At 42.2% G+C, this 15,626-nt stretch overlaps 1 protein-coding gene across 1 annotated transcript in view; it reads left to right on the top strand.

Moving 5' to 3' along the window:
- Positions 1-7,865, top strand: part of LOC122527210 (dystrophin-like) — a gene marked incomplete at its 3' end in the record, with an annotated part of 86,765 nt that extends 78,900 nt beyond the window's left edge. The window contains exon 34 of the mRNA XM_043651192.1: positions 7,582-7,865. Coding sequence (XP_043507127.1) covers positions 7,582-7,865 — 284 coding nt within the window. The remainder of the gene's footprint in view (positions 1-7,581) is intronic.
- Positions 7,866-15,626: the final 7,761 nt, after the last annotated feature.

Raw genomic sequence — 15,626 nt, 5'->3', positions numbered from 1 at the left:
CGATGTACGCGTGTAAACGTTATTTCTCCCATTCCGTCTCTTCGTTCGCCGTCTGCCTTCGTACTTTTCCCCCCCCCCCCCCCCCCCCCCCCCCCCCGCGGCACTTGTCCCGGCGGACCTACCTACTGCTAACAAGGGATTTCTACCTCTCGTTTCCCCTGCCTTTCTCTTTCCCACCTTTCTCCCCGTGCTTGTTCTCCAGCGTCTCTCTCTTGTCCCTTTTCGTTCAACCACCGCGTGTCGCGACTGAAGCTCGTCTTTTCCGCGCGGCGCGCCTCGTACGTGCGAATAAATCGCGCGACGCGCGTCGCACCAACCTTTCTCTGTTCTTACAAATAGCGGCGAGCGCACGGCGTCATTCGTCTCTCGCGAAACGAGAGACGCTTCTCTCTTCTCTAGTTGCCAAGCGTTCTCCTTTGCTTCCTTGCTGGTCTTGTGGCGGCTCCTGTGTGTAATAATCCGATTCAAAAGTTACGGAGAGAGTAGCGTGTAGAATTGTGGATATTGAAAGAGGCGCGATATCACGATGGAGATTTCTTATCAATCGCTGTGGCGCCGCGGACTGCTTGTGAACAACGTTATGTACAGGGTATATATATATTGTATACATAACGCGTTTGTTGTATCAGCGAGCACTTGGTGTCGACAACCACACGCGGCAAGATGGATTTTTCTGCGCGACAGCCACTCGGTTAGGAGGGACGCGCGGCGGCAGTCAACGCTTCTTGTTAGCTTTGATAAAGAGCTGACGCGTTTTCAAAGACCAACGTTGGCCAGGCGTCTGATTCCCGTTGATGGTATACCAGTTGGAAAAGTTCCACCCCTGTTGCCGTTGTTATGAGAGAGCAATAACTCCCTCTTGGCAGCTGCTGCGGCGACAAGTGTTACGAATGTCCTCTTCAGAAAGCACCCTCGCTTTCAGCGACGTTTCGCGGCCCAGTCCCTCGCGTTACAGATACCGAATTAAAGGGGAATGGCGTGTGGTGGCGTCTGCCTTGTAACAAATACCACGTGTAAAACGATTCGCGTTTCGGCAAGGTGTATGATTATACGGTACTCTTCAACTCTCTCGAGCCCATGATAATATAAGTAATATAGGAAATACATCATTTCTCTCATTCCGTAAAAACATTTCTTTGGTATCGCGCGAGCCATGGAGACTTTTTACTCCTTAGACATTCTATTGTTTTTATACTTTTTTTTAAAATGCTTTTGTTTTTCATTCTTTTTGTTAAGTTTATAACACGGACGTTAGTGTTAGCTCAACTGTCCCGCCCAATAGAGACTATTAGAGAAGGGCCTAAATCTCAGTTAGTTTGCTGTAAAGTTTTTCGTTATAAAATACGTTATAAATAACTATTACAGTATTATGTATTTTTACGCAAATAAAGTAGTTGTGATTTCTCTAAAATAATCTAATAATTTACTATGTTTTCTATACATTGTTATTTTGATAATTTAATTTGATTAATTTAAAAATAATTTTTCTACTAAATAATATTACATTTTTTCTTGCCTTAAAATTTTCAAATAAGATCGTCATTCACGTTAGTGTTAAAAGATATATATATATATATATATAAATTAGACTGAGAGTTCTATATGATTCTATCCTCTTGCTCTTTCAACTTAAATTATTTAGACTTGTTGTTTCTTGTAGATTTATAGGAAATGGTGCATTTTTACCTTCTTTTTATCCATTTCTCTGATACAAGTTTCACACTACCGTCGCCGATAGCTCCAACTGTCGAAGCTTGCTCTTTGCAGGACTAATTGGATAAATCGACTCGATCCCCGAGATTCCACAGACTCCAACCTCCGTTCCCCATCTGCGCCAGTCAAACAGATCCCTTGCATGACAAACATTCCCCACGGGAATTGTACTTGATTTATTCCACCTAAGATCGCTTGACGCTGCCTCGACACACGTGCGCGCGACGTTTTGCCGCGCATGCGAATTTCTTTCTCTCTTTTTTTTCTCCGTTCCGTGGAGAGAAACAGGAGAGAAACAAAAAAAAAAAAAAAAATGAAAAATCCTCTCACTGTATACGAGTCACGTATGTGAGTGTACACGTGAACCGCTAAAGCTCCTAAAAAACAAAAGACGAGGAGAATTTTAAACGGTGTTCGCACCGTACCGTTTCTTCCTGATGCGACCTGATTTCCTTCTCGATTAGCATAGTCCAACGACGCTGCGGGTAACTATTGTTCGAATTTAAAGCTTCTTTCCTCGTTAGATGCTTCAAGCTTGCATTCGGTGTCGTTGTGCAACTGATTGCGGACCACAACGAGTGACCAGACCGTATACAATTATTCGTCGCTTTCTTTTCGAACTCGTCGGTATGATATCATCGGATAGAAATTATTCAGAAGTAATAAATTTATTGTTTGTTTTGGGCTATACTTAAATTTAGTTAAAACTGAGAGAACATTGCAATTTTGGGACAAAAGATTTTCGATTTCAGCGCAAAGGGTTAAACGACGACGAAGAAGTTTAAAGGCCGGGCGTGATTAGAGATTGCATTGTTCTTGGACTTTTTTTGGGAATTACGCACAGACAACTTGTCAATCACGCAGGGAACCAGCTCGAGACGCTGCGGACAGCGCGAGGGTAGAAACTAGGCTCTGTAACTCGCGTCGTTATTATATATATTTAACATGCGACTGAAGTTCGCCGACTATCCAACTCTGGAATGTGAGAAGGACTTGGTGCGGTAGGAACTTATGACAGAAGTTCGAGGTATACTTCGAGGTTTGTATACCGGCGAGTCTCTCAACTTTCTGTCTTGCTCGCACCTCGCAGGAAGTCGACGCTCTCGTGCGCCACATACGGATGGGAAGCGCGCGGTGTACAGGTGCACGCACGCAAATACGGACGTGCAGTGTATCATGGAGTTTCCGCGTTACCCCATAAATCGCGCGACACCGGCCCGCCGTTAATTTCGCTGTTTAACCTTCGCGTCAGGAATAACTTCGCCCGACACCTGTACGAACAAGTTGTCGCTGGAATCCGGCGACGTTTTAATTGCCCTTTGACGGTTTTAGTCGTGCGCGATTCTACGAATAAATCGATGCCGATTGGTTGTGAAACGGCAGTGAACGTGGAGGATTGTTAGGTTGGGACGACGAATCTCGTTAGTTGTATTGTTTTTAACCAGCTAACTTCATTTTAAATCATGTTATTTTCTTTACAGCGTGAACACTCGTCGGAAAAAATGAAATTACTTTCCGAACAACACAATAACTACGGTTTTTTCTTTGTGTGCGAATGAAAGACGAATTTTCCACGAGAAACTAAAACTTTATTAATGTATTGACCATTTTGTTTCGATTGTTTTTTGTCGTCTAGGCAACTTTGTGATTCCGCGATTCGATAAAGTTCTTAGACAAAAAAACAGTTCCAAGAACGATTTGACATGCTTGTCAATAGTTCTTGAAATTGTTGTAGAAATTTAGCAATTTTAGTTTTAAAGCTTTTTCACCATACGTGTCGGACAATTTTTTATGAGCATGCGTTCGTTTCCTTTTCGATGATGGTACAGCAGAATGTGATGAAAATGTTACTTGTCGATTTTTCGCTTTGAAATCGACGTTGAACGAATAACGAGATCGTACATTTTTGTTTTTTGAAGCAAGCTTGAACAATTAAGTATCAGATTACGCAATGAACGTGTGGTTAGAAATTAATTACATTTTAAGGCAAACGTATGTGTTCATTTAATTACTTTACCCAACACAGCCCAATCGAAATTTGTTGAAACATTGTTTTTTTTTTGCATTTATTTAGCTAGAGAAGACTATTGCCAACTTTTATTGAGACAGAAATGTAGTACATCTACTTGTTGCACTTTATCACTTTAATAATAATCATATACGTCACTAGAGTATTTCGTACTATTTTACATTCGACGAGATTTTCAAAGTTCGCCAGTCTCTTCGATTATTCCTAAAGCTTCATCCTCCTTACTTTATCTTTACGAATATCCTCAAAAAGGCAATGTTTCCGTGAGTTTCAATAATTTATCAATAACCGTTTAGCTCTTGAGAAGAAATTCAAGGTAAAGAGGCGAATTTTGTTTCGCGATTGACCGGTTGACGACGCCGCGAGCAACGAATGCTTCCTTTTCTGCTCGCTTGAACGCTAGAAGGATGATTTTGACGAATGCATTAAGATACATACCACTGAATATTTTTCTCTTCGTCCGTGAAAGTTGCACGGCTCGTGAGTAATTACACGGGCAAACGAGTTTCTTGGCCGTTCGTCTCGTTCTTCCTTAAACTTTCCCTCCATTCTCTCCGACTTCTGTTGCCGACTTCTCGGCAAGAACGTAACGAAATTCAGCAATAAAACGAAAGCTTGCCCTATCCTTGTCGGTTGTTAAGATAATGTCACGACAGGGCGAAATAAAAATGTAATAGCTCTCGCGAAAGTGGATTCCGACCAACTTCGCTACGTAACTTACCATCTGCGGCGCCATATTTTCACGTATCAGTCGCGTTCCAGATATTTCACCAAAATTACCTCGGTCGTTTTGATATCCATGGGCAGTTAAGTCGATGAATTATCTTTAAAGATAAAGACTTTTTTTCATTCTCTTGGTTATTTTAGAATACGCGCACTGTTGCCTTCTACTTCGATTTCTTTGACTTTTAACTTTTAGCTTTGATCTCGTCTGCCTCGACTATAGTAATAGTTTCTTTTTCAACGCTGTAAACGGACCATTTTATTCTTTATTACCTACGTTCCGTGAATTTATGTCCCAATTTTTCTCCGTCTTTAACGAGCAAGAAAATTCCTGCAGCTTGAGAAACAGAGATAGAATCGAAACGAGAAATTACTAAATTTTTTTAATAAAAATTGTTAAATTGCTTAAATTTTATACTCTTAATTGAATAGGATATTGAAGAGTTTGACAATTTGGGATTGAATTAAATAAAGTTTAAAATAGCTAGTTTATCGATGTGTAATAATTTACATCATTTGAGAATAAACATCTTTACTGGTCGCGATTGTAATTCATTATCAATTTGCATGTATCAATTCGGAGAACGGTCCTCTCCGGCTAAATTAATCCATTCGACCGCGAGGTCCGAGTTTGAAGATTGTAAACACGAGAAAGCGAATTCCCGAAGTTTCGCGACTGAAACGAGCGGTAATAAAGCGGTATCAGGGGCCGCTGGTTTCCTTTCCCAACTTTATTCCCCGGTTTTAATATCATCGCGTTCCGTTTTAAACGCGAGAAATACGTACACGCCAGGACTCTGCGGTGAAATTATTAGCGGCGGATAGAGAATTCCAGCGGTAAATGATAAATCAACGAAACTATCAACCGCGATTCGACATGGCCCACGCGTCTAATTGGATTTGGCGAATATTATCCGGAACGCAAAACAGAGGACCGACCAAGGGGTATATTTTCAAGCGTTTGAGTGAAATCGGGGACGGGTAATTTATGGAATTTCGAACGGAAGCTTTTCGAGTTGCAAATCGACCGTCAGCGAAAACGAAACTTTTCAATTACATTAGAGCCGAGCATATTAAACGCATCTTCGAAAGATTCCTCGCTCGAGATCTCCTCTGACAGCGGCGGAGGAGGAGGAGGAGCACTGTGTCTCATCTTCCTCTCCTCTCTTTCTCTCGTTCTTTCGCGTCTTGCCCGCTAACTCGATCCGAAGTGAGTTCGCCGAGGGTAAACTTATAAACTATGAAAGTTACTTTCCTATTCAATGAATTGACCGTGCCTTCGGCCGGCTACGTGCCTCGAAACCGAGTTCCGTCCCGACTTCCTTCGGCCGGGACTTTCTGCCTCCTCCTCCTTCTCTCTCTCTCTCTCTCTCTCTCTCGTTCCTATTATCTATCGCCGCGCGTGAGAAAGAATACAATGTTGCCGACCGACCGGAAAATTACAAGTTTTCTCGCTGCGGCGTGAGTTTCGAGCCGAATTCGAGCCGCACCCCCGGCTGCGAAATGGGTCACGACGGTTTTTTTTCACACACCTGCCAGCCGTATAATTCACACGTGAACTCGCCCGGCGGATATCGATTCCGGTTGGCGGAAGACGAAAATATCGGTGCCTCGTGCTCGCGCGCTCTTGAATTAATAATTTAGGGAATTTGCTCGAATTTATTGTATGTACGAAGCTGTTGGAAGTTAATCAGTGTGAGTTGCCTCTCGTCGAGAACGAAACGGTTCAAGCATTCCAATATGATTATTGCAATTGACGAACGGTTAAAGAACGGTTCCATCGTGAAGCTTTGGTAAAAAAGAAAAGTGTGATGGTGCGTTACATGTTGATTTTTACGTGCCGTCGTTACGTGGGGAATTCGAAGATGCATAAGGACAAACGATACATACAGTATGTATGAAAAATATAATATATAAAGTAATATATAAAATAATAGTAATATGTAAATAATATATAAAATATAAAATAGTAATAATATATAAATAATATATAAAGTAAAATAACGAAAATATATATGTAATATATATAAAATAACGAAAGCGGAGTGGACTTTTGTAAGTTATATACTTGTAAAAGTATGAAATTGCCTAGAAATCGTCAGCTCTTAAATCCTCCGTATAATCTTGTTATCACAGCTTACCTGTTCCAAAGTACGAGCGTGAGAATTTATACGAACTACGAATACGCGAATACAGTGTCTGTATAAATATGTAACGTTTCTCTTGAACACGCGCTGCGTCTCGTACAATGGGTCGTAAAACAGAATTCGTAATGTTTGTGCTAGAGATAGGAAGTGAGAAGCGATTCTGAAAATGCGCACGAGTAAAGTTCTTTTGGAACGTGGAATCGTTGAAATGTCAACGAACGGAGTGACGGAATTTAAAAGAATCAAGCCGAGTGAAAAATTATCGTGCAGTTGAATTATTGCTGTATTATTCCAACTTATTCGCGATCCAATACTCCCGTGCAACTTGGATCTGAATACTTGAGGTAGAAAATGGAAAAGAATGGTCTGAATAGTTAGGACGTGCACTGGATGGCGAGATATGATTTCAAAACCAAAGCCGACAGTATTGAATTCCGACGACTTTGTAGTCGTCGAGTGGAATAGTTCTTGGTGGCTCGTTTATATCGGTTTTCACGATTCTCCGTGGTCGTCGATATTGAACGTCTAGACGTAACTTCCTTGCTGTGTTAATTCAGGTAAACTGCGGATCTTTGAAATGATCATTAGTTCGGTTCATATCGTCGACTATAATTGACAATTCTAATTTTATAGGAATAAAACTTAATGTTGAGAAAATGAATGTGAAATATCTAAAGTACAGTGTTTTCTTTAGTATTTCCAAAAATGTTACACGAGAGTAATTCATCTGATAATTTGCGAATTTTCATATAGAGGCATTTGGTTCGTTCGCTAAATATCATAACGAGTATTATCGTTATATAACGTGAACTTATCAATTTTCCATAAATGCATAGAGATCTGCATTCTGATTGTGACTGGTACATATTTTTAGCGTAAGACGTGAAGAACTTGGAAATAAAATTATGTACGAGATATTTGAATTTTATCGTGTTTGTGCGTAATGGAATCTCGATCTTTTTGTTACAGAAGTGGAGAAGACTGCAGGAGCTGCACCGGGGGCATCGGGTGCAACTGCAGGGGGCCCTCGGGGGTTGACACCTTCCCCTGCCCCCTCGACACCCTCGACCCCCGTTACCACCACTAGTTCTTCGGTCTATACCACCTCACCCTCGTCCTCGCCTTCACCTTCTTCCTCACCCTCCGCCATTGTAGCGAGCTTGGACAAATCGGTGCTGCAGGTAATTAGTCACGTAATGATACAAACTTCTTTAGAGCGAGTGACTTGCTATAAAATTGCTTTCCTTCAAATGGCAAACCGCCGAGAAATCTTAAATTTTTGATGTATATATTTTGTTTCGCAAATTTTCTTAACGCCTAATTACTTTTTTTTTGTTTTCTATAAAAAGTATATTGCACGACAAGTCACGATACGATACGACGACGTACAAACTTCTGGTTTATATTTGACAGATAAATCACTTTTTTCCGCGATGAAAATTACCGCGTAACGTTCATTTTAAAAACCGTCCTCGATAAAATTTTCATGCGCTCGTAAGCGGCCGCGATATTTATACGTTGGTTGTTTAGACGTTTAGACGTGGATCGAGGAGGGTCGCAAATTTTCGAGAATTCGTTGCGTAAAATGATAACCCCTTATAAATAGCGTGGAGCAACAGGCTGTATCGCGGAACAAAGGGTCACCGACTCCTGTCCCCGCAGGATCGGCACGATAACGTCCAAAGAAATATGTTGTCCATTAGTCGACTAATAATCGCCGCGAATCGATATCGTCCGATATTCGCGCGAAAGGAAAAAGATTCGGTCGTTTTAGCCCCCGGGACGCGAAAATTGTACATTTCACTCGACGCGTCGCCGCGCCGCAAGCACCGGCTTTATTCCTTAACCGGGGAATGCTTTCCCATGTTGAAATCACTACGTTTGGAAATTTAATTACTCGATAATTAATTATTTTTCGCGTGAAATTTGCAAGTGCAAAATATCAATACAATCAATACAACTTTCCGCCTACTACTCTCTACTATTATCTCTGCTATTCTCCAATATAGGACATACGTTCTGTTTATTGAGAAATCTCGTCTTCGTTGACACAATGTACGCGTATTTTAAGCAACAGTTACAGCAACTCAGAATAGAAAGAGACAATACCTATACAACGAATCTCACTCTTCGTATTCATACTGAAGACGGTTCTCCATTTATATCTCCTATCCTACGAGCTACGTCAAATGTAAATCACAATACTTCGTATCGTATAGTACACGGTATACTTTTAGAAATGTCGCGACGAATCGTTTATAAGTTACTTACGAAACTGCACGACGGAAAATATCGTCTTACCTAGTTAAGAGGTTAACGATGGCTTGGTCGTTTGTTGACGACGAGCATGACAACGAGGTAACTGCAAGCCTGAGTTTCCAGGGCGGGGTGGTAACACTGATACGAGGGTGGTAGGGTTAGTTACGATAATGCCCAGGAGCCGGTCTAGCCTCGGGCATCTTGGCTAATTAAAGCTCATAAATTACGACCACGTGGAAAGAGAGTGACGAGAATATGGCAACGTAACGGACGGACGTGCCCGAGGGTTGCTCGTCGCCGAAAAAAAGAATTCGTTAAACGACGCCTCTCGTGCAAACTTCAAATTTCCACGACGAGTCTCGTTGTCTCCTTAACGTTTATCCTCTTCACGGAATTTCATTTTTCTTCCCTTTTCGTTGTCCCGGTTTTAAACGCCGAAGTTCCTATTTTGATTTTCACGAGGTTAATACGTATGATAAAGTGTCCAGAGTTTAAATTTGAAGTGCTAACACGATCGATAGTGTCAATTATTCCACGTTAAAGAAGAAATTTATTACGAATTTTTCTCTAAATTTTTATTATTGATATTGAAGCTTTTTCACGAGAGAACTTTTTAACGTTTGAAATTAGCAGCAAATGAAAAATCTGTCATTCGAAGAATTTTATAATTCTGGAATCCAGTTCTCATAAATTTGATTGATCGCTAGAAATGCGCGATTAATAGTATAACGTTACGAAGAATCTCTAGACTCTCATTAGAAAGAGCGACGTTTCGTTCTAATGGAACGATGTTTCGGCGAAGGTACGCGGTAATATTTCAAATAGTTGACGCGCTCGGTGGCGAATTCGGAATCAGAATCGGCGGGACGCGGCTCTTTCGATACACGTTTCACGAGACTACACGGACACACGGCGTGGGTGGGGAATCAAGCCGGGAAAGTAGCCGGCGTTGGCTTGGTCGGGGACATTTACATTCACGTGCCGTGGCAACCGGCAATCTGCCGGTGGAAGTAAGGGGTAACGCGCGTTCCGTGCTCCTCAAAGTAGGAGGGACGGTCTAACTGGATTAGCGCACCGAGTCGCTGAAATTAATTCCCCTTTCGATATTCGCCGCTCGGACACCGATTGATTTCCACTCGCCTGGAAAACGCGTTCCGGGTAAACGAAAATCTCTCGGTATGCGCTTTTAATCGTGCGTTTCGAGTGCTTTGCTAGCGTATTGTCGATGTTTTTTGAACACAAAATGTATGTACATATGTGTATATATATATATATATATATATATATATATATATTTTATTTCAGAGAATATTCAAAAAATCTATAAATATATGCGCTATCGATCAAAAATTTGAATTCACTGCATATTTGGATGGAAGGATTCTCATTGAGATATTAATTTCGAATTAATAATATGTTTAGGAAATCAGCGCAAGAGATTTATTGACGTATTAACTTATGTAGTAATAGGTACGGCAATAATGAGGCGAGTGGTATCATGATTCTAGTGGTAAAATTTGAAACCAATCTGAAAACGTACAGATAAATTACAGAGCGCTTATTAATTTAACAAAAGGTTAATGTACGGTGCAGATAGTTACGATTAATATAATTTATGTTATGACCTGGGTGCTCCTATTAAATATCGAGGATTATTGATGTAATGAATGCTTGACTGTTTGAATAATTCTCTGCTTGCAATAAATATATCTTCGTAACCTTTTGCAATTCATTACGTCATCTGTCGTATAGAATATTTTGTACAATATATTCGGATACTTTCGTAATTTCGTAATTGGAAAAGTAAATTTCGAATGCTTGATCGATAGAGCGCGTCTGGGAAGAAATTACAGTTTTTGGATAGTCGAATCAGAGAGAAGATGAAGCACGTAAAACTTTACTTTTATTGTCAGCGCGCCACAATTGAAGAGCTCTCTTTCGAAATCTTGCGATCTCGAGAGAGATAAAGGACGAGTTCGTCGTTCGAGGAGCGTTGGCGAAAGCGAACGACGGCTCGTATCTCATGGAAATCTCGTTGGTTTTCGCAGCATCAGCTACGATTATTTGTTGCGTCAAAGGTTTCCACCTAGGTCGTCTTGCCACGTCGCAAGGGAAGGGATAGTCTCTGAAATACGTTGACAGTGGAAAATTCCGAAGAAGCACGATTCCGGTGGAATATTCCGCCACGGTCGGCGTGACTTCGGCTATCAGGGTTAGGAATTAGATTTGTGTGACGTTGGTGGACAGCGCGGGAGGCGGCGTAGAACCCGCTCGTGCACTCGCATAACTCGGCCAATTTTATCGAGTTACCCTGCCGTTTCTCTGCCTTCGCGGCCATCCTGATCTTCATTCGTCTCATACTCGATTCCGGAACCATCCTTATCGAAGTGGATGCTCCGAAATTTCTTCTTCCACCATCTCCTCTCAAGTTTTTCCCCCTTCTTTTTAACTCTTCCGCGATGGTGGGATATTTTAGACAGAACTTCATTTATACAACCTCGTTTAAAAATAGTTTGTACTATAATTGGAAATCAGAAGTAGTGGAGTATCATTTTACCCAATCAATAAAAGGTCACTTAACAGGGCAGTCTTAAAGCAGTCATTGTAAAAGAAGTTTGACTTTGTGTGGAATATTGTCATTGCCGTCTTCGAAGGGTTAATCAGATCCCTTGGCGTTCGTCTTTCGAATTTCATGTCTTTCCTTTATGAAATTCTTGCCCGCTTTGCGGCGTTTTGTACGATATACGAGCCTGTCGACTTTATTACGTGTTTGCGCTACTTGCTCAGTGTCCGAGGTCTATTTAAACAGACCGTATTCTTTGAAGTGCATATTCCTCAAAGACTACAAACAACCGGGACTTGTTGAATTATTGTTCGCCGTTTGATCGTGACGCAGCTAACTAGTCGGATTCCGTTCCGAGGCAGTGTTCTGAACAACAGTTTCTCCCCGGTCACGGCTTTTAATAACCAGTCTAATCAAATAACGCTCCCTTATAAAAGTCGCTTTCATCTTCCTTCCATTTTATTTTTACCGTGTCCTTTTCTCGGTACTCTCCGACGGCTTGTCAAAAGCTCGCAGATTCTTCGCCACGTTCGAAGAATTCTCGCTGGCAGGTAGCGCGTTAACGTGCTACAAGCCTCACGCATCGTTTCCGTTTACTTTATTTTCGGCGCAATTTCTTCGCTATTGCATTATCGCCGGTTGTTTCCTTTGCGACGTTCCTTTGTGCAGCGATTCGTGCGCCGGCTTATCAAGCCTCTTTTAACTCGTAGCTCCGCTGCCATATTGTTCCAGCCAGTTGAGAGCACTTTGCACGTTCGCGTGCATGTTTCTTCATCTATCCGATGTAAATGCGCCGCTTTGACGCAATTGTCAGTTACCGTCCCACTGTGATTTACTAATCGTCGCACGCTTTGAACAACTTCCACATTTTCGATCTTTCTTTCTTTTTATCCTTTTCTCTGTTTTACGTAATTTCCACGTAAACGTAGAGAATTTTAAACGCTCGCGGCGGAGTAAATTCGATCGGAGGGAAATATCAATTCGCGCAAGAACGTCGTACATCTCGAGCGGAGCAGCTCCCACGATTTAAATAGTTTTTACTTTTTTCCTCGATTTCCAAATAAACGATCCAAAGGGGATCCGTAGAAAACGTTCGTGACGCGACGATATAAATTTAATCGGACGAAAAGTCAGTCGTATAAAGAAGTCTGCCCGCGTCCTCTGTCTCTTCGTCGATTTTCAAGCCTGGTGGCAAAAGAATACAGGTGCGAAACTTTCCTTTGAACTGAACTTTCTTCTCGGACGCGGGAGACGTGGCATTTCCAAAAATAAATGTTCTAAATTCGAAAGCCCGGTGTCCTTAATGGAGAGACACTTTTGCGCCAGTTTCGTTGAAAGCGTGTCTTCGAGGACAGGCCGTTGTGACACTTTACGGCTTTTACATGAGCGAATATCCGGTCGAACGGCCTGGATAAAAGAAAAGAAAGAAAAAAAAAGAGAAAGAAGAAGAAGAAAGAAATTCGTAATTATCTCGGCCGGATAGCTTTTATTGTCGTATCTGCCGTCCTATTGTGTCGATTCTGTGTTACGGCTTTTCCTATTTGCCGAGTCAACAGCCAGACTTGCAAGGCTCGGTCCGACGTCATAACAGCCATCTCTCCCTTCTTCCATTTCCGGCTACGCTGCCTCGCTGACAAGTATTGTACTGTTTGCATAAAGCGATGAGAGGCTTCGAGGTAACGAGACTCGAACCAGGGATCGGGTTGCCAATGAAATTCTGTTTCGTCTAGCGTTAGGCCTCGTTTCGTGCATGCCGCGACACTCCTCCCGAATTGATTAACACACCGCTACTAGTCGTCTTCGTTCCGGTGGTTTCCCCCGTCTAACGAAAAGTTGTGCCGAGAAAAGCACTAAAAAAGTGAAAGACAAACGAAAGGAGCCGCTTAAGAGAGGGAAAGTAGGTTACAGAATTTTTAAACCGGAGCTCGGTTTAACCTCTTGCGCTGGAATGACGTGCCACGCACATCGAGAATTTTTTGTCCCAAAATTACAATATTTTCTCAGTTTCAAGTATACTCAAGCATAACCCAGGCAAAACAAATAATAAATTTGTTACCTCTCAATAATTTCTATCATACCGACGAGTTAGAAAAGAAAGCGACGAATTATTATATACGGCTTGGTCACTCGTTATGGTCCGCAATTCAGTTGCCAGCGCAAGTGATTAACTCTCGCCGTTAGGTTTCACCTGCACCGAACGTTATTGTTTCAACTCTTTGTGTCACGATCATGTCGTTATGGATTATCGCTTCGATTTGAAACGCGTTCCTGCGACGGGATTTGAATTCAAATTTCAAACTTGGAGATTAATAAATATTTGCAGCTGTATGTAACGTTTCGATGTTTTATATTCGATCGTTACGATAACTAACGTTCACTTAAGAGGTAGAGAATAAAATCGAAGCAAATAAGAAACGAAGAGTGTGAAAACTCGATAAAGTTGATTACGTTGAAAAGGTTAGATAATTTAGTAACCGAAAAATAATTTTCTTAATCTTTACATATACACTTATATACTCTGACTGTCAGAAAAGTGGTTGTTTTGTTATTCGAAAATTCCATTAACTAAGTACGTTTGTTTCCTTATTAGTTTAGTATTATGAGTGTCTCTGTCATATAGAGGAGCTCGCGTGTTCTTTATATCAACGCCAGAAACTCGTCCATTCCCTTCATTCTGGCCTCTCTCGCTGTCCTTCTCGATCGAGCGTCACGTTTCCAGGCCGTGGCTTCTCTCCGCTGTGTGCTACATACAAAACCTCGTTTCTCTGTCTCCTGGCGCAGGAACTATTTTGTACTCCATTTTCCTTTGAGGCGGCCGTGGTATCTAGCTTATTAGATTCTTGTTGGTCGTCCCGGCGAAATGTTTTCCTATTTGACGCGCGCACGACACGGCCGCGTTGTTTCCACGCGGGCTTCTGCAAGCTCCGTCAACCTTTTCTCTATATTAAATTCGAGCTCTGGACCTCGATTTACCTTCGTTTCAATGCCAGTTCCCTTGTTCTTCTTTCTCCCTTCCTTCGTCGCGCACTTTTCTCGTTGCCGCGTGTTCCATTCAAACGTTTCGTGTTTCGACGCTGAGCGTAGGAGAAGAAAATTTTTTCCCCGGAGGAGCGAAACGATCCACAGAAAGAGGCGAAACAACGATGACGAACGACGTAGAGATTGGAGCGCGCTCGAGTGTCGAAGGAGAGAGAGAGAGAGAGAGTGTGTGTGTCGTTGAACTTTTTCACGCAGAAGCACGTCGCGAATGCGGGAAGTTTCGCTGGAAGGAAACAGAGGGACGAAACACGCCCACGATTCGATTCGCTTCGCTTCGGTTACGAGCGAGAATAACTGGCGATTCCATCGTGGAATTTAATATCGATACTAGTTGGCCTGGTGTGTGTGTGTTTCTTCTGTTATCTCGAGAATTCGAGATTGATCTTTTAATGTGTTCTATTAACGATCCTCTCCGGACGGGTCACGCCGCGAATGCGCAAACGGTTTTTCGATACACCTTATCGATACCTCGGGAATTATTTTCGAATTCTTTTTGCTCGGGGGGGAAATATGGCGTCGGGGCGTCGATTGAAAGGGCGTCACGAATAAAATGGATTCTGCATCTATCTTTCATCATCTGCCGAGGCTTGTATCGATTCGGCGCAGTTGCGTTTATATTTCAAATTAAGCAGCCGCCCGGGTTTATTTTCAGCGACGCGGCGGAACAAGTAGAAGAGGCTCGATATAGGTCAGACGGTGATGATCGTACGACTTCCAATATTTTTAATTAAGTCGCCGTGATTCGATTGTCGTCGCCTGCGAGAGAGGCTTGTTCTCGTTCGCGCGGACGCGAAATAAAATTTCCTGAAAGTTGATTGGCGTCGTTTCTCGTACCTGTGCACACACTTCCATCAACCGCGATCGCGGCGACTCACCGGAGGCTAAATTTTACACGAATCGCTGTTGCGAGACAAATTTAATTTGAATTTTCAATTGTCCCGGTATAATAATACGCGCCGCTTTGTTCGTTTAACTTCATCCGGAAATAACCGAGTGTGCGCTCGTGCTAGGTGTTCTTAAAGCGTGCGCCGGAGAGAAACTTAGCCAGCGGTGAATTGTGTGATGAAGAAGCCAAAAGGCGTTTGAAGTCAACGCGAAAGAAAGAACTAAAGAGAGAGAGAGAGAGAGAGAGAGAGAGAGAGAGAGAGAGAGA

This window comes from Frieseomelitta varia, unplaced genomic scaffold (assembly GCF_011392965.1).
Source record: "Frieseomelitta varia isolate USP_RPSP 00005682 unplaced genomic scaffold, Fvar_1.2 scaffold_213, whole genome shotgun sequence".
Taxonomy (NCBI): Eukaryota; Metazoa; Arthropoda; class Insecta; order Hymenoptera; family Apidae; genus Frieseomelitta; species Frieseomelitta varia.
Note: the sequence above shows the minus strand (reverse complement) of the source record. Positions and strands in the feature narration are given on the sequence as shown.